This window comes from Centroberyx gerrardi, chromosome 16, assembly GCF_048128805.1.
Source record: "Centroberyx gerrardi isolate f3 chromosome 16, fCenGer3.hap1.cur.20231027, whole genome shotgun sequence".
Lineage (NCBI taxonomy): Eukaryota > Metazoa > Chordata > Actinopteri > Beryciformes > Berycidae > Centroberyx > Centroberyx gerrardi.
The window spans coordinates 7,028,211-7,054,670 of record NC_136012.1 but is presented as its reverse complement, the minus strand read 5'-3'; the positions used below and the strand labels follow the sequence as shown (position 1 = coordinate 7,054,670).

Here is a 26,460-nt window from a genome sequence, read left to right as displayed (position 1 = left end):
TAGGAAGGTAATATTAGTGACCCCCCCCCCCCCCCCCCTTCCTCCCCATGACCCCTGATGGTCCCCGCACCCCCACCTTGGGCACCACTGATCCGTGCAAATGACAATCTCAGCACCCTTCATAAGTTGTCAGCTGTCCTGGTCAGCTCGAGCCCTACTTGCAGGTCAGACGGGCTTCTGCCCCCCCCTCTGCCCCGACACTGAAACTGTTACATGGCAAGACTGTTTTGTAACAGTGTTACTAAACTCGCCCAATGAGAACAGCTGGCCGGCGTCACGTGACCCAACTTTTACATAACCGTTTTTTTTTTCTCCTCTGGTTCTCCATTGAGAATAATATCATTGCTTCCTGGGCAAGACCATGGACCTGCAGCACAGTCATCTCTTACCAGCAGACCCAAACATGACTGGCAATGGGTTTATTGACCACACGCCTCATAGAAGAGGAAATTGACTACAGACAACCTATTGGGTATGGGGACAGAGAGTGAGAGCATGCTGCAGCTTGCAGCGGAGGCTTTCCAGTCCAAAAACTTCGACCTAGCCGCGGATATCTACGAGTGCCAGCTAGCGGGTCTCGGAGACCCCAGTAGCCGGCTGGAGCTGATGGTGAAGCGGGCGGACGCGCTCGCCTTCGGGGGCAAATTCACCGAAGCTTTCGGTGTCTATCGGCAAGCCTCGGAGATAGAGAGACTGCGACCCGTACATCTGGACAACCTTTTAGAGTACCTGGCGAGCAGTATTAAGAGGCAGGACGGGGGTGACAGTCAAAACGGCACCCGGAGGAGACGAGAGGAGACTGGGGCGATACAGTCTGGACGCCCGGGTGTTGGTTCAGGTTGTGGGTACGATGCCTTCTCCTGCCGGATGTGTCTGGGCTTTCTGTCCGAGCCCGTGACTCTGCCGTGCGGACACTGCTTCTGCAAAAAGTGCCTGGAGAGGGAGAAAAAGGAGAGGGAGAGGCCCATCAGCTGTAAAGAGTGCACAAACAGCTCAAAACTAGCCGACGTCCAGAGTTACAGGGTGAACGTGGTCCTCAGCAACCTGCTGGCCAAGTGTTTCCCGACCCAGTCCCAGGCCGTGCTGCTGAGGCGGGAGGGGAACGGACTGTACGCCGAGAAGAAGATGGAAGCGGCTCTGGAGAAATATAACCAAGCAATACTGATAGGTAGGAGGCTGAACTTATCACTTATGGTCTTATATCACACTACACTTGACACTGAAGAATATGTTTCTACTTTTGTCTATAGTTGCTGGGCTAGCATTTAAGACAAGACAACAGTTTTGTTTTGACCTAGCTAGCCTGTGTAGCCTACCGTCTTAAACTATTCCAACAGTTTATGGCTGGCTATTCTATTCTATTCTATTCTGTTGTAGGTGTTGCGCTTGCGACATTAGGACTACTATCATCTGTTTGCTACATTATAACTTTACAGAATTCGATTCTGGTGTTATTCTTGAGCGCAATGACGTATTTGATATATTATAACCAACATGCCAGGAAACTTGCCATGAAACCGTCACAAAATTGTGTCAGCGTGTGACACTTTTGTGACAGTCCCATATTTCGCAGTAGCATCGGTACCCTGGCGTCTGAGAGGCATGCCACCATGTGTTGGGTAACAGAGTTATGTAGGATGGGCTACGGGACCAAACATTGCGTAAGCACGTATCCCGCCTCGCTGCTCCCTCATTGTGTAACGTCAACAATGAATCAGGCGAATGTGGGTCAAGGGTATTATTGCAGGTCACCACTAGGCACACTGGTGCTCACAGCGGTAGCCTAGTTTTGCTCTTATATAGGCAGTGGCATAATGGTAAATTATAAAGTTGGTAAACTATGACCTCCAGTCAGTGATCAGCAATAAGGGAAATAACCACCAATATAAAACAAACTTCAATTGTATTTTCAGAACAGCATTCATTTGTGCATGTTTCCTTAAATGACTCTAACATCATATAACCTACATACATTTCAGACTGTTTATAAGCGATACTGTGAATTTATGTCAGCCTGCAAAAGTGGGTAAACGCTATTGCACTTTACTTTGTTGTACTGTTGCGGATCAGTTTTAGGATTACTTCTACAGGCTGGCTGTATATTTAGTAAGTTACTTGTTTAGATGACAGTCAAAAACACAAGTTAGTGTCCTCTGAGTGGTACACTGTAGTTTCACTGGCTGATTAGTTGAGTTTGGTTGACAGTTAACATGATAAACGATAGAAACACCACTTTGCTTAACAATTGCTTAAGGAAGTATCAAGTATAACGACAACTATGTAGGGTGCCATTGAGCAAAGCATTTTCTGTTCCAGTGGAGCTGCTCAGAGGCCAGCTGCAGACTGTGGTTGTACTGGGCAGCTCCCAGTAGCTAGCAGTGAAAGACTGGGATTGTACTGGGCAGCTCCCAGATCTGAGTCCATCGCAGGGCGTTGCTCAAAAAGATTCTGCATGCTCAGCAAACCTTCTCTGGTCAAATAAAGATTAACAAAGAATGACATAATTTCGTTGTGGTCCTTGGTAGAAAAGTGGAAAAACAAACCGCTATGACTTAAAGTGTTGGCATACAGCGGGTGTTGATCTTTGGTCATGATCAATACCAGCGGGTGGGAATGGGAGGGGTGGTGGGGTGAGTGGCTGCACCATGAATTGCTTGTTTTCATTTTCACTTGTATTTGGTTAACTAATGGTGTAAAATTCAAAGTGGAACATATGGTTAACAAGAGGATTTGAACAAAAAAAATGACCAATTCAGTGGGCTGGATCTTGGCAAAGTGAAGGGGGGTAGCATCCCTATTAATTGCAAAAAACATTAAATACATTACCCAATATATCAATATATTTTAGGGAAAATAATGGTGAAAACAATTTGCTTTCCCACACTCTCCCCATTCTAAATACTTGCAGATGTCAAATGGCTAAAGATTTTCATAACATTATGATTAAATATCAGTAGTCAAAGGTTTATGCCATAATACAGACTGCTCCAGCCTCTTTATGGGCATATATGTAATTGTGTTTTATGACCAGAAGGTCAGCAGTTCAAATGCCACCCAAGCACTAGAGATCTGGGCAGGGAGAGGGAATGAAAAATAGTCTCTTGATCTCTCCGTTCAGATGCCTTTAAGCAAAGCACTTGTTCCAGTGAAGCTGTTGCTCAGTTGCCAACAATAGACTGTTTGTACTGGGCAACTTCTAGGTGTGTGAGTGTGCACAGGTGTGTGTGTGTGTGTGTGTGTGTGTGTGTGTGTGTGCGTGTGTGTGTACGTGTGTGTGTGTGTATAACTAGGCTGCTTGGCTGAAAATAAGTTTGTACAGCCAGCCTACTGTGGATAAATGATAGTATTTGTATTTGTTTTTTTTATGAATATTGTGCCATATACGTATGTGCATGTTCAACTAACATAACTTAAGCACACCTTAGTATTTTTTCTAACCACCTATATTCATGCAAAATATTCTTATTTTGTCTTTGCATGGGGCTTTTCAGTTACTACGAGTTTACTACAACTTTACTACCTGGCTGTGCCTGCGCAGAAGCCAGGAAAGTGTGTTTCCCTCTGATTCCCATAGGGCTAACTGCGACATTTGCATAAGTTTTCATAGTTATGAAACCTCAAATGTGGGTGACCTTGATAGTGCTGCATGGTTTTGTAAGGCAGCTTTTTTTTTCATAAGATGTTTTGTAACATGGAAATGACAGATTTTTCAATATTGCTGCTTTCAGATGAAAACCTCTTATCTCCAATAAAGTCAGTTTGTCAGGACATAAGAAAAGCAGCCTTATTTTTAGATTAGAGGCCATGCAGATTTTTTTTAAAATTCTACAATGGGTTTAGAAACGGTTGGCTTAGCCTATGGGTCATGAACTTACTCAGTACATAAAAGGAGTTACAAGAGTTTTACCTGAGAGTGGTAATATGTTAGTTATTCTATTCTATTCTATTCTATTCTATTCTATTCTATTCTATTCTATTCTAACCCAGCAGTAAGCAGCGTGAGGATAACATGTGACAGGCTTAGTCTCGAATATCCAGTGATTCCTACATACAAAATCACAGATTCCTTCACAAATCTATCTATCTATCTATCAATCTATCTATCTATCTGTCTATCTATCTAATAACTAAGTGTTTCTCCTGTCCTCCGCAGCCCCCATGGACCACATACTGTTCAGTAACCGTTCCCAGATCCACTCCAGTCTGAAACATTATCAAAAGGCTCTGAGAGACGCTGAGACGGCCTGCAGACTCATGCCTCACTGGTCTAAGGTATGGCACATTGATTGATTGATTGATTGATTGATTGATTGATTGATTGATTGATTGGTTGATTGATTGATTGATTGATAGACAGATAGGCAGGAAGATGACTGACAGGCAGGCAGGCAAGCTGGCAGACAAACGGTGGATTTATCTGCCCTCTACCATGATAAATTTGAACAAATAGCCTAGAAGCTCACGGCTGGATGGCACATTAATATGAGGTAATATATCTCCCCGCTGTTGACAGGGTCATGTTCGTAAGGCCCAGGCCCTGGTGTCATTGGGCAGAACAGAGGAAGCTCTGAGAGAATACCTGGTCTGTCTCTCCATAGAGCCCGACTGTAGACTGGCCAGGACTGAGGCTCACAAGGTAAACATTTATGACGGCTTGCACTTGGTAAAGTCCTCGAATCTATCCAGCATTAGCACCTAATGCAGTTTCCACAGCAGCTTATTATAAGTTATGGTAAGGCAGTGATCATCATAGGGCGAACAACCAATGACATAAATGAAAATCAATAATGTTTTTCGAATGGCATGCATTTGTACTTTTTCCCCCTCAGAAGACCCTACAGTCTCTCCATATATCAGTTTGATATGTTGTGTACTATGAATTTACATCATTAGGATTTACTGTATGTCAGCCTAAATACGTGGCTAGACTATTCAGCAAATAAAAAGGTGAAATATAGCTGGGTTTGTAACACATAGCATTGTTTCCAAACATCTGTATACATTTCTGTATAGGCAGTCACATGAAAAAAAGGCCAATTGTAATGTACATTATTAAAGCAGTAATACCCAAGAGAGCATTCTTTACTGTGATTATGGGTATGAAGGTGATGAAATAGGTAAGAGGCACAGCCAAGTCTTTGACTAATTGCTTGGCTGACACATTACACCGTTAATCATTATACATGAAACAGGAGGTTGTGATCACTATGTGGCTGATGGAGTGACATTCCAATGAGTGCCACAATCTCACAATCTAGTTAGCGATGTGTCTTGTTTTCACCTGTTTTTTTTCCTTCAGGTATATAGACTATTTTGAAGGAAATGCTTGACACAGTATGCATGCATTGGCAATCTTAATGCTGTCAACATTATGAGAATACTGTGAATAACCGAACCGTCTCCTCCTGTCTCCTCCCAGCTCCTCAGTGACCTCCTGGCTCCGGTCACAGACCAGGTGCCTGACCGAGTCTTAGACTACTCCAATGTACTGTCTTCCAGAGCGCACATCAAAAGCAGCATCACACACGCAGACACACACATACACACGGACTCTGTCACGCACACGCCTGTGCGCATGCCCTCCCTCGGCGCCACGGCTCCCCCTAAGGCTTCCCAGGTAAGAGACGCCCTCCCGCCTTGTATCTGAGCACAGGTGTGACATTGAGGGGTGTAGAAGTTTCTGAAGGAGCTCACGTTTTCCTTTCTCTCTCTTTCTCTCTCTCCTTCTTCCCTCCATCTTCGTCCCTCAGCCCCTCGGCCCCGGCCAGCTGTCCTCAGAGTCCAACCTTGCTTCCTCTCCCCCTGCGCATGACTGCCCACAACGCCCCAGTGAGAGGTCAGAGGGCAGTGAGGTCAAAGGTCAGGGTGAGGTGGACGACAGGAGGCTGGACCGCAGTCTCCTCCTCAAACGGAAACGAAGGAGCGGAGAGGAGGAGGAGGGAGGAGAGGAGGGGAGCAAGGATCGCAAGAAATCCAAGTCTGGTGAGCTTTTGGGGGCTTTTTGTATGCATGTACTCAAGCAGGCATGCAGACACACATACAGATTCTACAGATTTGCAGTTAAGATATGAAGAGGCATTGTTAAAGTTACATTTTCACCACAGCAGGACTTTTACTTGACTTTTTCATCAGATCCTGCTCAATAAAGTATGGACATGATTTGAAGAAAATGATTTTCTCAAGTGCTGTAAACTGTTACAAAGTCTGATGGTACTATTGTCTGATAGAGGAAGGAAGTGTCTCTGACTGACTCAAATTCTCCTCTTGGTGACCGGTCATATGCTAGTCATTTGTCCGTTCTTTTGGATTTAGCATACATTTCATACGCCTGTAACAGTGTGTGTGAACACCTCCAAGGCAAGACAAATATCAGTACCATCAGCATGCAAACACACCCAAGATCTGGGATGAGGTCAGCAAGTTTATCTGAGATTCTATCTCAAAGAAAAATGCTTGTGTCTGCTCATGATTGAAAAAAACAACACACAGGACTCCCATGTTGTAATAGTATACCCTCAAACTGTAGCAGGTATATACACACACACAAAAAACACACTCTATCAGCAGCTTTCCTGACTAATCTTCTGTCCAATCGTCTCTCTTCCTTTAGAGCCAACAGAGGTGATTGGTTGCGAGGTTGGTGACTTCATCGACCCCACAGATCTGGAATGTTCTCTCTGTATGAGGTGAGATTTACTTCACAGCTTAATTCAGACCTGAAAATGTGAGCCCAACCTGATGCTGGCCCACAAAATGTGTGTCCAAAACCAAAGCGAGGCAAAGGAGAAACGCCTCAGCCTCCTGAGCCTAACTAAAGCCCAAAATAGGCAGAATTGTATTTTTCGGCTAAGTAGGACATACACAGAGGTCATGTTTGCTTCCTATGAAAATAGGTTACAGATAGCAGGAGAGGTAATTTTTGTATGTAATACATATATAGCCTATAACAAAGGAATAAACAGTCATCTAGCTTGTATCAAACTAATAAACAGTCATATAACCTGTTACAAAATCATTCTCAGTCATATAACCGGTTACAAAATAATTAACAGTCATATAACCTGTTACAAAATAATTAACAGTCATATAACCTGTTAAACAATTTTAAACAGTCATATAGACTATAAAAGGGAATAAACAGAGTTTTCATGTCATGGCTCATGTAGAAACAGGTTGCTGACATTGACACCAACAGATATTTGCTAATACACAACCAGGACTGAAGTCTCATATTACAAAGAAATGTGCATGCTTGCCAGTAGTGGTGTACCACTGGTTTTGCATGTATGTGTCTGTGTTGGTGTGTGTGTTCATATGTGCGTGTCTCACACTACTGCTGGTTTTGCATGATATTGTGTGTTTATGTCGCTCATGTGTGCCTCTCTCACACCAGGCTGTTCTACGAGCCGGTGACGACGCCGTGCGGTCACACCTTCTGTCTTCAGTGTCTGGAGCGATGTCTAGACCACAACCCAAAGTGTCCGCTCTGTAAAGAAGAACTGTCTGAGGTATGTGACACTCTACTATACTATACTGTGATACCATACACTGGACCACAAGCCAAAGTACTACTAACAGCCAAAAGAATGACACTAGACCATAGCAGAAAATGTCCCACCTGTAAAGGATAAATGCCTGAAATATATGACAAAATGCTATACTGTACCACTATACCATAGACTATACCCGACAATGTGACCACAACTGAAAATTATATTGTCATACTGTACTGTATACCTTACCATATCACTGCTGGGTGGGTTAAAACCTCGAGGAATTTATAAAAACAGCCCTATTTTTAGATTAACAACCATGTAGCGTTGAAACTACACAGTGGGTTTTGAAAGGGTTTTGTAAGCCTAAGGGTCATACAATTTTCTTCACCCATGGAGGACTCTGTAATCCTTCAATTCTAGTGAAACTTGACCAGAATTATTGGGGTTGTGAGACTTTCACCTAACACCAGAAACAGAAACATCACATACTAGACCCCGAATTCAAGGTGTCCCCTTTGTAAGGAAGAACTCCCTGGGGTAAATCTCTATTCGGGTCAGGTTGTTGCATCTAAATTCAGTTTAGATTCAACACTGTTTAGATGCAGGACTGTGGACCTAACATGGCTGCCACTATCAGCATACTTCTAACAGTCTGTGTCTGTCTCTCTGTCTCCAGTACCTAGCACAGAGGCAGTACTGTAAGACGGCATTGATGGAGAACCTGATATCCCAGTATCTTCCCTCTGAGCTAATGGAAAGACAGAAAATCAATCAGGAGGAGATGGCTGAGCTCTCCAAGTAAGTTTGCTTCCCCTTTCTTCTTACCCTCCCCCCCTCTTCTCTTCTTCACTCTTTCTATTGTCTTCTGTCTTTTCTGTACTTGGTCTTGTCTTGTCTTGTCTTATCTATACTTCATATCTTGTCTTGTATCGCCTTGTCTCCTCTATACTTTGTCTTGTCTTGTTTTCCCTTCTCTTTTCTTCTCTTCTCTTCTCTTCTCTTCTTTTCCCCTCCTTTCTTTTCCTAGCTTCCTCTCTTTTTTTCCCATCTGTGTATCAACACCGGACTCACTTCATGAACAAGGGGTAACATGTCATCGACCTCAGTCTAAGAGGAGAGTGTAGGCTTGTGGTTGAGTGTCTGTGTCTGCCATAGAGATTCTATGTGGAATGTCCTGTTCTGTTGTTTGACCTACTGACCTAGCTGACTGGTCACGTGTCTGTCACACTGACACACTGACCTCTTAGCACATGACGTGTCAGTCACTCAGTATCAGTTTCCCGGAGCGAGCTTGCATCTCCAATAGGTACCCTCCCAAAAACTGGCAAAACTGATTCCTTTTCACATGATATCCATTTTTCTGAAGGACACAGAGGTTACAAATATATAGACCAGGGGTTCATTTAAATTTTTTATTCCAGGAACCAAATTTCGGTCATATATTCTGATCCATAGGTTAAGAAACAGTGATGTGAGCCAGAAAGTTCATTATGATTTCAACAGATGTAGTAATACAAGAAGTTCATATATGTGGGGATTGCCATATTATAAGAAATACTGATTAATGACTTTTATTTATAAATTAACTAAAATTTATTGAGAAGAACTTATTTCCATGGTTCACATCATGCATAGGTATTATCAAACGGGACCACAGGCTATAAGGAATAAATGCATCAAGGAAAAATACTGCTAATCATAATTGTTATCATATTTGTCCTACATTGCTGTAAAGTAGCATAGTTTAGAAGTTGTACTTAGAGGGGTGACTTTAACCAATTTCATTATATTTCGATGCAATCTTAACAATATATCTATCTTTCCTTGGATCATGGCCTTCCTGTTCGCTTCATTAAATACGTTGTTTTTCTATTCTTGTTTCTTTTCAGTCTTAACAAGAATGTGCCTATCTTTGTGTGCACCATGGCCTTCCCCACTGTGCCGTGTCCTCTCCATATCTTTGAGCCGTGCTACAGACTGATGATCCGCCGATGCATGGAGACGGGAACCAACTGCTTTGGCATGTGCCTCGGAGACAACCTCAATGGGTTAGTACATGATGATGATGTGTGTGTGTGTGTGTGTGTGTGTGTGTGTGTGTTTGGGTATGCCTGTGTGTTTAGTAGGTGAGTCACAGGGACTTTGTAAAAAACGCTTCAGTGTGTGTCTGGGAAGGGAAGTATTGTCACCACCTCCTCTCTGTCTACACCATAGGATTATTATTATTATAATGGGAATGACTGAGAAATGACTTTTTCATCTTTCTAACCACCTCCTCTCTCCTTCACCTTCCCCCTCCCCCTTCCCCCGCCCCTAGGTTTGCAGACTACGGGTGCCTGTTGGAGATCCGCAACGTGGAGTTTTTCTCCGACGGCCGATCCGTTGTCGACACCATCGGCAGACGGAGGTTTAAAGTTATTCAGCACAGTCAGAGAGATGGATACAACACCGCTGACATCGAATACCTGGAGGACGTTAAGGTATATGGAGGGGGTGGAGCAGTGGAGAGAGAAAGGGGTGATGGATGGATGGATGGAGGACAGAGAGGCAACAAAGGTGCTAAAGAATAGCTGGAGGATGTAACGGTAGTGAGAGAGGGAGGATGGTGGGAAGAAGGGAATGGATGAAGTGATGGACTGATGAAACACAGCTGATAGAGAATACCTGGAGGACGTTACTGTAGGGCACAAAGGGATGGATGAAGAGAAGTAAGAGCTAGAAATGATGGAGATGTGTTAACACTCTGTTGTCCGGTGTGTGTATGTGTGCAGGTGGAGGGCGTGGCAGAGCGGGAGCTGCAGTCTCTACATGATACGGTGTATGACCAGGCCTTGGTTTGGGTCAACTCCCTCAAAGCCGAGCAGAAGGAGCGCATTTTAGGACACTTTGGACCCATGCCTGAAAAAGACTCTGAACCACAGGTACACACACACACACACACACTTACACACTTTCTCTATTTTCTGCTCCCTTCTTAAAGACCTGTCTAATCTATAACTGAATTGATATAGCTCTGTTTTCTGTCTCGGATCACAAAACATGACACATGCATCTCTCTCTGCCCCCCTCCAGGCGAGTCCGAACGGTCCATCATGGTGTTGGTGGCTACTAGCCGTTCTCCCGTTAGAAGGCCGAGCCCAGCTGCCCTTCCTGGCCCTCACCTCCCTGAAAGATCGTCTCAGCGGCATCCGCAGGGTGCTGCTCTTCATGGCCCACAGCAGGCACCGGTGACAAGCGCTTCAGCCACCTGGAAAATGCAGTAAACCCTCCCCCCCGAGCAGCAGTTGACCTGTTGTCCTTCTTTTTGACGCACAAAGAACTGATGTCTGTTGCACTTCCCCCCCTGTTGTAGCCTGACCCCCCTGCACAAAGCAGCATTGGACCCCACCCACCCATCAGCAGCACCTTCAACAGCAACAGCAACTAATAGGGATCTGGATAATTAAACTCTAATGCACAATATTCACTTTGCACCATACAGCAACAAACCCTGCTGACTTTCCTTCTCATTCAAATAGCAACTTATGCTATGTTCAGACAGCAGGCAAATCTGGTTTGAAGCTGATTTGAGCTGCCTGTCTGAACACCGCTTTAGAGCAAAGACATAGCAAATGTCCCACTTCAGAAGCATAACAACCCACTCTATTAATAACCGGAGGACAAGGCAACAAAGCAACCGCATTTCCACTTCACTGCCGCAGGTAGTAACCGGCCCCCATCATCCCTGAGCAGCAGCAAGTGCAACTGGCAACTAGCATGGAAACCAACACCTTTTGCCCTCTCCAGACGCATCAATGTGCTGTGACTGTTTCATCTTACCCCACAGTGTGATTCCCCTATCACACACACACACACACACACACACACTGCAGTCTTCAGCCTGTCTGTCTGGTCTGGCAGTGTACATGTACATTCTGCAATAGACCAAACAATGGATTTGCCTTTGCGTGTAAATGCACTCGCTATAGTTGAGTGAACGATAATGATTAGATACGGTTGGTTAACACTAAGTTACAGTTGAATCTGAGAAAATGGTAAATTCACACATTTACCACAGAGTTGGTAACAGTGTGCATTTACCACTTTGCCACCTTGACCATAACAAGAAAATAATTATCAATTTTTGAGTATTCTGTCTTCCTTCCTTCCTTCCTTCCTTCCATTTTGTTCTTCCTTCTCATCCGAGCACTACAGTTGAATAACAATGGACTGAATCTTTACACGGGCGCGCTTTAAGGCTCTTGATCTTTTGTGTTTTATTCATTTGTTTTTGATTTTGTTTAATTTTTTTCATTATTTATAACCGTGTGTGCATGCAGTGACGTTGTTTACATTTCGCGGAAAGAGATGTTGAGCTGCTCAATTTCCAAAGGCTTTTTTTTTTTTTTTTACCCCAGAATAATAGCAATAGACGCCATTCACACTGAATCAGAGCCACTGACACAAAAAGTTTGTCTACGTTGTTGCCTGGGCTTTAGGGAGCCGACCCAGCTAAACATGCCGGTATGAAGAAGGGTTAAACAGAAGCAGGATCCATACACACTGAGTCTTTCATTTCCTTTTACATAGTATTTCAAATATATCTCTCATGATACTAAACAGTTCTTTGGTAGCTGTAACATCTGTTGGTGTTAAGCTAGGTTTTACAAGTTGCTGCTGTGATTACAGTTGTCTGCCAAGATGCTGCTATATTTTGCAGTTTTAGCTAAACTTAATTTCTGTGGACTAACTGGATGTGTTTTTTGTTTTTTTTGTCACTAATTTGAAAGGCGAGTCAGGGCGGGAATAACTTAACCCTTCTTTTTACCGGCATTTTGTCCCAGTTTCCCAGTGAAAGTAATGTGTAACGACAAGTGTTGGCTATAAATAGGTAATGATACCCTCCATCACACCACCCAGCATTTTAAAGATCAGCTGGCAGACAATCAGCGTTTACTTAGCAACAGCTATAGAGCAACATGCCTGCCGCTGAAAACCGCCTGGACAAACTCTCTAGCTTGCTCCGGACATTTCCAAGCCCAGATGTGGAGCAGATACTGGTAGATTCCCACCCAGACCCCTTATTTTTAGATCACCGGTGACCCAAATGTATGTTGTGTTTTCGGTGGCCTGTCATAATCCTCGCCATGTTGACTCAAACATATTTGGATTTCCCCCGCTGTCAACAGCCTCCCTGTAGTTGAGATGTTTCTATCGCTTATGGGCACAAAGAGCCTGTCAGCGACGCAGCAAACAGTGGAATTAATTCAACCGTGTTTTACTTAGTTTTATATTTTTTTGCTAACGTTATCTCCCATGCCTATGGCCGGGTATTTATTTCAGTATTTATTGTAATCTTTTTTGCACTTCCACGTCGAGTGAGTAAGGGAAAAGGAATGGGGTAGAGAGGTATGTGTACGTTTATTCAGACCGGACTGTCTGAACTGAGTCAAAATACTATTTGGAGTCCCATAGAAAAGAGTTGTTTTCTCTGGTGTGTTGAACTGGCCAACGTTTTTGCTTAAGATTTTCAGTCTTTTGAGTTCGATTGATGTCTGCTACTAGTAAAGGCCAATGCCTTCTATCTACAGTAAAAAAACAAAAAAAAAAACCTAATGTGTTTGCATTAACTATTAGGGGTAATTTCCTCCCTTTTTATGGCGAAACACGATTTCCTCAAAAAGAAAAAAAAGTGTAAATACGTTAAAAAAATGTGAAAACTTGTCAAAAGTTAGTATTTAACACATGAGGAGAACACCTAGAATATATAATGCAAACAAAAATGTTATTTTGAAAATTGAAAAACTGTTGAGGCCTTGCTGATATCAGTGACACACCTGTTTTACGTGGCAAAGGCTAATCTCCATGGTCAGTGCAGAGACTGTTGAGCTTTGCCTTCAAAAAGTCGTCTTTTATTTTATATTTGTTGGATTTTACACATGTCTATGTCCATCAGGTTCTTTGTATTTTATATTTTTCTTCTGTTATATTTATCTCATGGTGATCTCCTTATTTTATATGCAATATTACAGGGAATGGTTGTTAAAAAAAGTGTTATGTCAAATCAACAACATGAATTATTTTGTATTTAAAGGGCCAAAGCCATGCGATCCTGTACAGGAGGGTGGTGGAGAAATGAAGTGTAATATCACAGTATAGAACAATATGGTGATACTTTCCCCACAGCATGGTGTCAAAACTTTTCAGCTTTTCACCACAGTCAAATGGTTGCAATATATCACAGAATCAATTCGCTGTACTAGAATCACATTAATGTAGTAGGAATCACAAAATTATTGTTCCGTGGCCCAAGTGTTAAATTGTACTGGGCTTTGAAGACGAGTGTAGGGGCAAGTTGCCCTTGAAAGCTGATCTGGAGTCAGTTTTGCAGTTTTGGATTTGGCGTCGGCACCAAACCACGAAAAACAACAATAATTGGTTTCAAATATTTACAGTGCTTAAGGTGTTTTTGATTCATCTTTGCATCCTTTTGAATACAAAAGCTGTAAAATTGGTTTGCAAAAATCAGATATTTTGACTCATAACTGCTGGTTTTGCTTGGTACGGTCAGCATTCAAGGGCAACTTTATTATGAAGAATTATGATGGCAAAGTGGACTTGGTGTCACTGCTATTGGCATTTACAAACCTGTTCTATGAAATAATATACCAATAATGTTTGCTAATATTATAACTGGTAATTGGCAAGAAGCAGTGAATATTATTAAGGGAAATGCCAAGAGTAAAACTTCATCACATCTCCAATGTAAAAGCAAATGACATAAATTTGAGAATCAGAGCCAAATATATTCCCTAATAGATGTGATGAGATAGAGGTAAAGGGAAAATCCACCTAAAGCAGAATTCACATATGCTATTCCTGTGATTTATTAAGATTTGTGAACAGATTTTCCAAAAGTCACAAACAAAAATAGTAACGACTCCCCTGATGAACGAGTTTGTCTTTGACAGCGGAGCAGCTTCAGCTTTTTATCTGTTGACACCATTGTAGAGAGGAGCCTTTCTTGCTTTGGGAGAGTTGTGCGCCTCCATAAAAACTGTTTTACGGTTAAAATAGACAGTCTAATATCTGTGAATTACTGTTCATCCGCGGCAGCAGTTCTTAGTGCCTTAAGTTGGATTTCTTCCATTTTCACCTGTACTTTGATGTTTTTTTACTGTTTTGAAATGCAGCAGCAACTAGAGCGAGGCAGCGTGTCACAACCTGGGGTTTCCTAAATAACATCTTAGGATAATGATCATATTTGTCCCATTGATTAGATCCCGCCCTTACAAAAGTGCTTTGCCCATTTATTTCCAGCATAGGCCGGTCCCAAGTGGTTATAGAAAAATATCAAACAAATGATAACTGCTAGAAGCTATTTGAACTTATATGATATGCTGATATGCTATAGACTGACTGAATGCATGGAACCACTTGGAACCAGCCTGTAAAAATGATTGGTCTCACATTTTTAATAAGCGCTAATTCTATTTCGACGTGTTCATCTCAGATCAAATACCTTCATCAGAGTCCAGGTTCCTAAAGGCATTGTGGGATTGAAATTTTTCCCCACTGGCTAACAAAGCGCCGTTTCTGGTTGGTTGCATAATCACAGCAATCATAGTCATTACAGAGACTCCAATTGCTATTAACTGCTTTAAATTTTGTGCTTTGAAATCTATGGGAGCGGTCTTTTCATAAATGAGCTGTCAGCGGCACAAAGATGATCTCAGAAGTGAAGGTGCTAATTAGGAAACACAACCCAGGTTATAAGCTATGATCCAGTCGGGCTATGAGTAATTACTGCGATGACATTTGTCTTGGGTCAAAAAAAAGGTCAGGATGGGTCTAAGTTGCTTTTGCAGCTCGACGGGATCATCGGTTGACGTTTTTGTAGCGCTACGAATTTGTGATAGAGAGCCGAAACACACACTTCCTCAACGTTTTCAGTGTTGCCGTAGCAGAAATTGGCTATTGTCGGCCCCTTTGGTCATTCAGCTATGCAAAAAAAAAAAACAGTAGGGTGTCGGATATTGCCTGTATTGACATCTCGTCCTTCCAGAATTCAATTCAACCTTTGACCTTTTGAGCTGAAGAAGTGTATCTACCTCGGGCTTCCTCCCAGAGCGCTTCCAGAAAGACAGAGAGAGAAAAAGGAAAAAAAAAAACGCTTCATGGTTTCGTCGTTTTCTTGTCGTCGTCGTTTTCGTCTGCGTTGGAAGGCAGAGTCCCGTTTTCGAAGTCTGGGCGAAGATATCGCCAGTGTCCCGCAAAAACCTCGCGCCTCCAAAACAATGAGGAAAAACCTGGTTTATTTCCTCATTGGTGCCCAAAGAGTTTTTTACATTTTACAATCAGTGGTTTGTTTTGGATCTGAAACACTAAGAGAAATCATGTCACTTGTGAACTAAAGTTTGACAAAATTGCCATAGATTCTAAAGGTTTCTGTGTGACACCAGTGATATATTTGAAAGAGGCTTCCAAATATTTGAACTATTTGAAGGAGTGCTTAATTTACATTCCCAGCCAATTGAACAGCTCAAGTGGAAACAAAGCTTAAGACTTCTTTAAACCTTCTTTAAATCTGGAGGGTTTACAACACCCACACACACACACATTCACATCTGGAACAGCTGGCGGTTCAGTGCCTTGCTCAAGGACACGTCAACACTAGTCTGAAGTTACAAGCTTGTTTTCCTAACCATTTGGCCACTACCGATCCTCACATGGGAAAATCAGCTGCACGCCAAGCGCTCCTCGTATTTCCAAATATTTGAAATGACTTCAGTCGCTACATCGCCCGAGGCTGCTGCTCGCGGCGGGCTGTTAGACTCTCGTAGGAAAAACCATGGCCTCTAAAACTGTCTGTGTGCATTTTACACAACATGAATGTATGTCTCGACAACTCTCTGACGTTCTCTGTACATGTCTGTTTTTGATAGGAAAAAATTTAGTAAAGTTTGCAAATGTACAGTCCGTGAAACGACAACTTGTGAATAAATCAAAAGGTGTTGTGCTCTCCGTCCCGTACGGGAGCCGGAGCACGCCGGACTGGACCTGAGCCTCAAGTCTCTTTTGTTTGTGTTGTTCATGGTCGGCTGGGTTACTGTGAGTGTGTAATCCGTTCAGATCGCTGATTACTGCCTTCAATTGGTTTCCAGTAATTCACAAGATTAATCAAACTCAGCAATGCAATCTGATTACTGGCAAAACCTGATCTGCATTACCAACAGCAATATCATCTACAACTATGACGTCACCGTCTGTAAAGTGACCTGTTGCTGTTTTGTGTGCTCTTGCAACACCAATTTTGGTGATTTTCATGCTTTTACTTCAAGTGAAGGATCGCATGCTTCTCTATGGGTCGAGAAAATTCTACAGCCCTCTTGGCCTTATGAAACTCATGCAAAACTCATAGGATAATCTCAAAAAATGCATGGTGGTCCAGCCAAAACCAAGGCTGTTTGTCTCAGTTCCTGAAAAGCAAGCGACACATTCTATCTTTGAAAACACTTTCCCCCACAACTAATCTCCTTTTCTCTCATAGGATTCCTCTGGTTTTCCCACTTTTATTTTCAACAACCGCTCACAGCCAACGTTTTATTTTGGTAACTAGTTTACTCTAATCTCATTACATTTAATCTGTTACTCTCTGGCCAACTCAGGCCAAGTTTCACTTGTGTTGCCGTGGTGAAGTCATCAGCGTGTTTTTCACAGACTTGGCTGGGAGTGACCCCAAAGTTGGGCTGCGGCAAGATGAAAATGGGTCAACACAACTGGATTCTAACTGGGAAATTATGGATGCAAATGAAGCTATACTGGCAGTACCATGCTACCAAAAAGCCTTCCCAGGTTTTTGAATAATACATAGGTTAGTAGGTGAGAAGTCAATGCAATAAAACACTGCAGGTTAGTAGGTTAGTGTCTTAAAACACAGCAATTTCTACTAAGTCTGCACTACAGCCCGCAAAATCAATTTGGGTCAGGGAAAACATTCCTCTGAATTAGCGAGTCTCTGGGGGAAAAGGTCTGAAAACCTACTGATGGACGTGGATTCAAGTAGAGGAGGAAGAAGAAGGTTTGAGGAGAAAAGAAGGGCGGGATGCAGAGGGGGGGGGAGGAAAGAGAGAAATGAGGCGAGGATAAACAAGAGTGTGAGCGGCCAAGAAAAGTAAGAGAGAATGAAAAACAGAGACTTCCGAGAGAGAGGGAGAGAAGGAAGGAGACTGACGGATGGAAAGAGTACGATACAGAGAGAGAGGTAGAAGGAGGGATAAAACGTGTTTGTGAGAGAGAGCAGGGTTGATCTCCGTGGTTTTCAGATTTTAGGGGCAAAAATGAGGGGAAAGTGACAGCTTGCCTCCACACATACGCTCCTTTGATGAGTCTGAACTGCACACTGGAAGAAAAAAAAAAAATACATTGGCCATTACATGCAGCTGCAGGAGAGAGATACACAGAGAGAGAAAGACAGAGAGAGAAGGGAAGCGGGGCAGACAGGAAGACAGACAGTTTATGCAAGCAATGCAAATGTAGGTCACACAGTGAGAGTTAGACAGAAAGAGACAGAAAACAAGGCAGAAAGCAATGGAGAGAGAGGTGTAAATACAATATGTAACAGCAATGCCCCCCTCCTCTCCTGTCTCACTCTCCAATATAATTACGAAACAGATTACGGCGTGCAGCTGGCTGCAGTCACATAAGTTCCTAGATGTTTGTAGGCTTATCTAAGCCAATACCCAATGCTTCTATAATTAGTCAAGTATATCACATACTGCCTATTTCCTCCACTAAATACCTTTACACAGTGTCCAATATCGTATCCACCCTACGATTTAAAAAAAAATAAAAAAAAATCACTCAACCAAAAATCAGCCCGAATGGACAAAGCTGCCTCTCAGTCATATGCACAGCATGTGTTATACAATGTAATGTATGCCTGTAAGCCTCTCTATTGGCCCGCATTACCAGGAAATGGATTCTATAATTGTCCATGCAGTGTTGTCCTGCGTTGCACCTTGCAACACCGCCTCCCCACTCCATTATTTCTTTACCGCAGTAATTATGAAAATCAAAGCTTGATGGATTATCTGGCTCATGCTCATTTATAAAAACACTTGGTCTAAGTCCTCCCCTTTATTAGGGCAACCTGTTACAAACTTCACTATACCTGTACATGACTGATTTGCTAATACTTTAGCACATTTTTTACTCAAGCAGCACACTGAAAGAATGGTGATTGGTGGGCAAGTTAACTTAAGACATATTTTGCATCTACCTAGGAATTTTCCATAGATGTACTTGTTTGTTTAGATGTAAGAGTTTCTGTCTGCATATAGCTTTGTCATTTGCTGTCAATTGTTTTATGCTGAAATGTTTCCAAATCATATTTAAATGTTTTTCATACACAGAGCAAGTAACATAAGGACAGGAAACAATGTCTTAACTAAATTAATTAAAATGTTTATCAATGCCTTGTTCCCCTCAAAAGACATTTGTTTTTGCAAGACTGTCAGAAACAGGAATTTGTTGACCTGATTGTTTGAATAAAGATTTAATTGGGGGGGGGGGAAAAAAAAAAAAAAAAAAGCAGTGCTGACTTTAGCTAATAAACATGTTAGTAAAACCACCACAGAAAGCAAACAATGTTTTCTGCTCAAACACGCCGCATATAGTCCTCTTATCTCTTCATCCCATCACGCATCAGGAAGAAATGGTGCAGATAATGCTCACATGCACATGTGTCAGGTTTGTAGTTAGGACCCGAAAGCGGAACACACCAGGCAGAGGCAGGGGTACAAGTTCAAGGGTCTTTACTGAGCCGAAAACCAAAGTCCAAATCCAAGTCAGAACCAGATATTCCAAACATCCAGGCAACAGTACAAAAACTGAGCAGAGACAGAATCCAGTAGGCAGGCACAAAGGTCATAACAAGTTATGGGCTACAGAAAACCAGGAAACAGGCTGGAACGACACAGGAGAAAACACTGGGACGAACTGGCAAAGACTGACCAACAACACAAGGTATATACACACACACACCATCTAGCAAACAAGTGGAGACGTGTGCTTTGATGAGCTGGCAGATGGTGCAGAGGAGGTGGAGACAAGGAGGAACAGGTAAGAGCGGGAAACAGGTAAACCAATCATTGGAACTGAAGCAGGAGAGGCTGGATTATGGGAACTGGACACAGAGCAGAAAACAAGACAGGCAAAAGGCAAACACAAAATGAACTGAATATGCATAATGAGAAAATCAAGGGACCTCGGCTAGATTCCTGACAGTACCCCCCTCCTACGGACACCTGCAGGCGTTCCACCAGGTGCCTCAGGGTGCAGGCGATGGAAATCCTGGATGAGGGAGGGATCAAGGCTGTCCCGGGCTGGCACCCAACTCCTCTCTTCGGGGCCGTGTCCCTCCCAATCCACCAGGCATTTGTAACCCACGTCCCCGTCGCCGAACCTTGAGGAGACAACTGACTGTGTAGGCTTCAGCCCCATCGATGAGTCTGGGCGGCGGAGGAGGGAGGGGCGTACTGACTGTGTGCCACAGGCTTCACTTTGGAGATGTGGAAGGCTGGGTGGACCTGACGAAGAGGTCTGGGGAATTTCAACTGGACCACAGCAGGATTGATCACTTTGGACACGGGAAATGGGCCAATAAAACGAGGAGCAAGCTTTCTTGACTCTACCGGTGAGGGCAGATCTCGGGTGGACAACCACAGCTTCTGACCAGGTAGGTATCGGGGCGCTGGGACCCGTCGCTTGTCGGCATAGCGCTTGATAGCAGCAGATGACGTAGAAGGGCAGCTCTGGCGATCTGCCAAACCCTTCTGCAACGACGGATGAACTGCTGTGCCAAGGGAACACTGACCTCTCCTTCCAGGGCAGGAAACAACGGTGGCTGGTATCCCAAACAGTGAAACGGGGAGTGTCCTGTAGAAGCAACTGGGAGAGTTCTGAGCGTATTCTGCCCAGGCCAGGTATTGGCTCCAGGAGGCAGGATTGGAGGAACACACACACAACATAGCATGGTTTCAATGTCCTGATTAACTCAGTTTGTCCATTAGTTTGGGGATGAAATCCTGATGACAAGCTGACAGATGTGCCTAGTTGCTGACAAAAAGCCTTCCAAAATCATGAAGTGAACTGAGGACCTCTGTCAGAAACTATATCCATGGGTAAACCGTGCAGCTCAAACATGTGATTCACCATTAACATGGCAGTTTCCTTAGCGGACGGCAGTTTGGGCAAGGGAATAAACGGACCGCTGGGTGGCAGGCAAACTGTGATGAGTGACCCCACTGCAGCACCTGGGAGCGGATGGAGACAGGCACAAACCGCTTATTGTCGAGAGTTACCTGCTGAAGGCTCTTGCTGGAGAGCCCTCTGAACCACAGCTTTGATCTCCAGTACAACAGCTCCCACAACCAGATCAGTGGGCAGGATGGTGTCTGGCTGGCTTGGTTTCTTGGGTGCAGGGAACAGGCGAGACAAGGAGTCAGGCTTGGCATTCTTGGAGCCTGGCCGAAAGGACAGAGTGAAAGAGAAACGGGAGAAAAACAGAGCCCAACGAGGCTTGGCAGGAGTTCAACCTCTTGGCCGTGCAGATGTACTCCAGATTCTTATGATTGGTCCAGACTAGAAAGGGCACTTCAGCTCCCTCCAACCAGTGCCTCCACTCCTTAAAGGCCAGCCTGACGGCCAAGAGTTCCCTATTGCCGATGTCGTAGTTTCGTTCAGATGGAGACAGCCGTCTGGAAAAGAAAGCACACGGGTGCAGTTTGTTGTCCCCCTCATAACGCTGTGAGAGTACAGCCCCCACACCCACCTCAGAAGTGTCGACCTCGACAATGAACTGCCTAGTGGGGTCTGGTTGTACCAAGATGGGGCGGAGGTGAACTTCTTCTGCAGAAAGGAGAATGCAGTGTCAGCCTGGGTAGACCACCGGAACGGAACCTTAGAAGAGGTGAGTGCCGTTAGCAGGGCAGCCAGAGAGCTGAAGTTTCTGATGAATCTCGGTAGAAATGGGCAAACCCCAAGAAGCGCTGGACATCTTTCCGGGAAAAGGGGGTGGGCCACTCCAGCACTGCCTCCACCTTGGCCTCATCCATCCTGATCTTGCTGGCTTCGATGATGAGTCAGAGGAAGGAGACGGTGTCGCGGTGGAACTTGCACTTCTCTGCCTTGACGAACAACTGGTTTTCCAACAACTGACACAGAACATGGCAGACATGACTGACATGTTCTTCTGGGGAATGGGAAAAAAAAAAAATCAAAATGTCATCCAGATACACAAAAACGAACTGGTTCACCATGTCTCTGAGGACGTCATTCACTAGGGCCTGGAACACAGCAGGGGCATTAGTCAGACCAAACGGCATCACCAAGTACTCATAGTGACCCCGTGGCATGTTAAATGCAGTCTTCCAATCATCCCCCTTGCGGATACGCACCAGATGATAAGCATTCTGCAGATCCAACTTGGTGAACACAGTGGCATCATGTAACAGTTCAAATGCAGAGGAGATGAGAGGTAAGGGGTACCTGTTCTTGATGGTGATATCATTGAGTCCCCGGAAGTCGATACAAGGATGCAGCGTCTTGTCCTTCTCCACAAAGAACCCAGCCCCAGCTGGAGAGGAGGAAGGACGGATAATGCCTGCTGCCAAGGACTCACTGATATATTTATCCATTACCTCCATTTCCGGGAGGTACAGAGGGTAGAGCCGTCCACGGGGTGGTGCCGTGCTGGGAAGAAGGTCAATGGTGCAGTCATAAGGACGGTGAGGAGGCAGGGAGGTGGGACGGGACTTGCTGAACACCACCTTGAAATCCGAGTATTCTGGGGGCACACCTGACAGGTCTGGGAAATCCTCCTGTTGTGAAACACTGGGAGATGTACACTGCAAGGCATCTTTCAGACAGTTGGCCAGACAAAAGTTACTCCACCCCACAATGGTGTTATCTTGCCAGTCTATGTGTGGGTTATGTTGTTTCAGCCAGGGCCGCCCAAGCACCACAGGCACATGTGGGGACTGAAAAAGGTGCAGAGCAATCTTTTCCCCGATGGTTACCAGAAATGAGCCCCACAGGAGTGCTAATGTGGGTAACTGTATCTAATGGGCGCCCATCCAAAGCTCTGGCCTTGCGTGGAGTTGTGGGAATCAGTAACTGTTCCACTAGGGTGGCGTCAATGAAATTCTCATCAGCGCCAGAGTCTGAGGACAGAAACAGAAAGCTGATGGTTAGCATATGACAGAGTTGTGTGCATGGGGGAGCTGGAGGTTGAGGGTTTTTCCAGACACTGCACTCACCAGTATCCCTTGTTCTACTGGTGAGCGCTCCCTTTTAACGGGCAGGAGGCTATGAAATGACCAGATTTACCACAGTACAGGCAGGAGTTAGGCTCAGAGAGACAGTTAAAAAAGGTATCAAACTTGGCTTCATGGTTCCATGCACTGGAAGCTGCTAATGTGCGGAACTCTATAGCATAATCTGATACTGAACAATTACCTTGCTGTAACTGCAGAAGCTCTCGGGCAGCTTCCCTGCCAGTGGAGCAACAATCAAAAACCTTCTTCATCTCAGCAAAAAACTCCTCCAAAGAACTGCAAACAGAAGAGTTAGCCTCCCACACAGCTGTTCCCCATTCCCTGGCTCTTCCGGAAAGCAGTGTGATGACATAAGCAATCTTCGCTCGATCAGAGGGGAAACAGGAGGGCTGTAGTTGAAAAATCAACGAGCATTGTAACAGGAACGAATGACAGGAAGTTGGCTCACCGGAATATGGCTCAGGTGTAGGTAGACGTGGCTCCCGAATAGGTGTAGTGGTCGCGGAAAGTTCAGGGGAAGCGACTGTAGAGGCTGCGACAGGTTCAGAAGCAGGAGGACATGGCTGCCGGAGCTGTTGAACTTGCAGAGAGATAGCTAACACATCAGCAGACAGAGCATTCAGACACTGGTTGAAAACTTGAAAATCTTGCTGGTGTTTACCAAGCAGAGAACCCTGGCGTTCTAGAGCGGTCTTCACCTGCTCAAGGTCCGCTGGATCCATGCTTGGCCAGTTCGTAATGTCAGGTTTGTAGTTAGGACCCAAAAGCGGAACACACACCAGGCAGAGGCAGGGGTACAAGTTCAAGGGTCTTTACTGAGCCGAAAACCAAAGTCCAAATCCAAGTCAGAACCAGATAATCCAAACAATCTAGGCAACAGTACAAAAACAGTGAGCAGAGACAGAATCCAGTAGGCAGGCAAAAAGGTCATAACAAGATATGGGCTACAGAAAACCAGGAAACAGGCTGGAACGACACACAGGAGAAAACACTGGGACGAACTGGCAAAGGCTGACCGACAACACAAGGTATATATAGACCATCTAGCAAACGAGAAGTGGAGACAGGTGTTCTTTGATGGGCTGGCAGAAGATTGGCTGGTAGATGATGCAGAGGAGGCGGAGACAAGGAGGAACAGGTAAGAGCGGGAAACAGGTAAACCAATCATTGGAGCTGAAGCAGGAGGGGCTGGATGTATGGGAACTGGACACAGACACACAGAGCAGAAAACAAGACAGGCAAAAGGCAAACACAAAATGAACTGAATATGCATAATGAGAAAATCAAGGGACCTCGGCTGGATTCCTGACACACACACACACACACACACACACATGCAGCAAGTGGAGGTTATATATATCACAAGTGGCAGATTGTAATTTAAGAGCACTGTAACAGAGCTAATGGTAGATTAAGACACAGTCACACACGTGTGTGCGCGCACACACACACACACACACACACACACACACACACACACAGGTGTAACATAGGGTGTAAGTAACTGCTGTTTCTCATTATGAACTGAATGAAAGTCAGTTAATTGATGCATTGATTTAGCTTTATTTATATATTTGATGACTCTATTTTCAAACAGCTTCCTTTCATACCTTTCAGCTGCATTGCTGTGGTTGTTGATAATATCTGGATCCATTACTGTATATCTGTAATATTTTGCTCACCCAAAATTTAGAGGTACAGATTGTTTAGATTACAATTTGCTGAACTTCATAGGCTGCATTATTAGAATTCATAGGAATTCAAATTTTCATAGTCAAGGGGTCTATTTGTTTAAATACGACATTATTACAATTGTAAATGTTTCAATTTAAAGCTGCACTTTGGCGGCAGGAGATAACTACTGGAATTTTTGAAAGTTTGAAGGACTTCATTACCCTGAAATCATGTAAAGTGACATCAGTAAACTGCACAATCCTCAGGTTAAATGTCTTCTTCTTAGTGTGTGGTGGAGGTGGAGGAGGTGAAGAGGTTCAGCCATCGTTGTTCAGTCCAGCTTTCTCTGGACGGAGCCTCACTCACCCCTATTTAGGAGAAAGTTTGGATTTCACTCTTAAGTTTGGATTTGTCTCAAGATTTCCTGCCAGTGTCCATACTGACACCAGAATTTGATTTGGGCAAATAGTGCGAATCTACGGCATCCAGTTCAGATTGATGTTGCAGCTTTAAATCCAGACATGGGATTGGTTAAAAGTTTGTTAAAAGTTGTTTCAAAACTGCGTTATGAGAATAAAAACAGAGGACTGAATGTCAAAAATTCATGAAACGAACAGAGAAGGTATGGAGGTGGCGTACGAAATAAAGTGTTTCGCAACAAGGCTCTCTGCTCCTTCTCTTTTCATCAGTCTCAAATGCGAATACATCATCTCTCTCTCTCTCTCTCTCCGTCTTCTGTCTCTCTGTCCATCCTTCGCCCCTCTTTCTCTCCTCACCTCTCTATGTTTCTGATTTCTGCCAAGTTTGTTGGTTATATAACCTGTAAATGAGAAGGTCAGCACCCAGCAGTCATCGCTATGGATACTTGGCACGGACATGCACTCAAACACATACATACGCACACACATGGACACGTGCACACGCACGCACGCATGCACACACACACACATATACACCTTGGCTGGTCCGGCTTGTAGCAGCATGTGATAGTGCATGTGTCAGAAGTAGGGCAGCGGCAGCAGTATTACCTAACTCACCCAGAAAAGACATCTGGGGAGTTTAAGCAGCCCTCTCACTGATTACAGCTTCCTATACACACACACACACACACACACACAACTGCACAGACCGAAAAAGCCCACAACATTCACACAAACACAAATACACACACATATACACGCTTCACTCACATTCTGGTCACACTCTGGACACACACAAGCAAAAAGTCATATACGCACCAACAAAAACACACACATACACACACACACACATGCGTACATGCCAGGACTGGAACTGAGAATTCCTTCAAATGCTCAGACAATTGAATAATCACATAAAAAATGCTTCAATGCATTAAACGATGCAGCTGTAGTCCACGTAACTAAACATCTGTATATTTGTCCCACTGCTTTTGTGAAGCCGAAATCCCTGCTGCACTCTAAATGAGCAGGAGTGCATCATGAATACAGAGCAGAAGCATGGAAGAGGGTTCAAGCCCGCCTGCTGAAGTCCAGCCACTGATTACAAGGAAGGAAGTCTTGTGAGACCGTTTTGATTTATTATCAGTTTATCAATAGTTTGAAAGCCTAATCTCAAACCTTTTATATCTTTTGTTGTGTTCTGCTTGAATGCAGTTCATCTCTTTGCTGTTTGTTCAGTCATTTGTCCACAGTGGGTTTCACTGTCTGACCAAGGAACAATGTCAAAAATCACAACATTGTCAAAAGTCTATCATCACAAAGATATCGGGTCAAGCTTTATTTGGATAGTCCAATGTTGATACTCAGCTTCCTATCAAGTGACTATATGTGTCACTAAAGAATCTATTGAATTTCAGGTGATACTCATAATTGTGTGAAATGTGTCTATAGATATTCATTGTCTGGGGCTAGAGTTAATCTTAGGGTTTAGGTTAAAAAGTTAGAAACTCATTGCTTCTTCTTACTGCTGCCTGTGAGCTGACTGACAGTATC

The 26,460-nt window shown here is 44.0% G+C and overlaps 1 protein-coding gene across 1 annotated transcript; it reads left to right on the top strand.

Annotated features, from left to right (window-relative positions):
* The first annotated feature begins 388 nt into the window (after nucleotides 1-388).
* Nucleotides 389-16,534, top strand: LOC139933130 (LON peptidase N-terminal domain and RING finger protein 3-like). Its single transcript, XM_071927167.2, has 11 exons — nucleotides 389-1,168; nucleotides 4,154-4,272; nucleotides 5,420-5,617; nucleotides 5,751-5,982; nucleotides 6,611-6,686; nucleotides 7,394-7,508; nucleotides 8,173-8,294; nucleotides 9,386-9,544; nucleotides 9,814-9,976; nucleotides 10,268-10,417; nucleotides 10,569-16,534. Exons 1-11 carry the CDS (start codon nucleotides 475-477, stop codon nucleotides 10,725-10,727), a joined length of 2,187 nt encoding a protein of 728 aa, XP_071783268.1. The 5' UTR covers nucleotides 389-474; the 3' UTR covers nucleotides 10,728-16,534.
* Nucleotides 16,535-26,460: the final 9,926 nt, after the last annotated feature.

Coding starts and splice junctions, on each gene's coding strand:
- LOC139933130 (XM_071927167.2), top strand. CDS start 475: ATGGGGACAGAGAGTGAGAGCATGCTGCAGCTTGCAGCGGAGGCTTTC. Junction 4,273..5,419: donor TCATGCCTCACTGGTCTAAG/GTATGGCACATT, acceptor GTCTCCTCCCAG/CTCCTCAGTGACCTCCTGGC. Junction 9,977..10,267: donor AATACCTGGAGGACGTTAAG/GTATATGGAGGG, acceptor GTATGTGTGCAG/GTGGAGGGCGTGGCAGAGCG.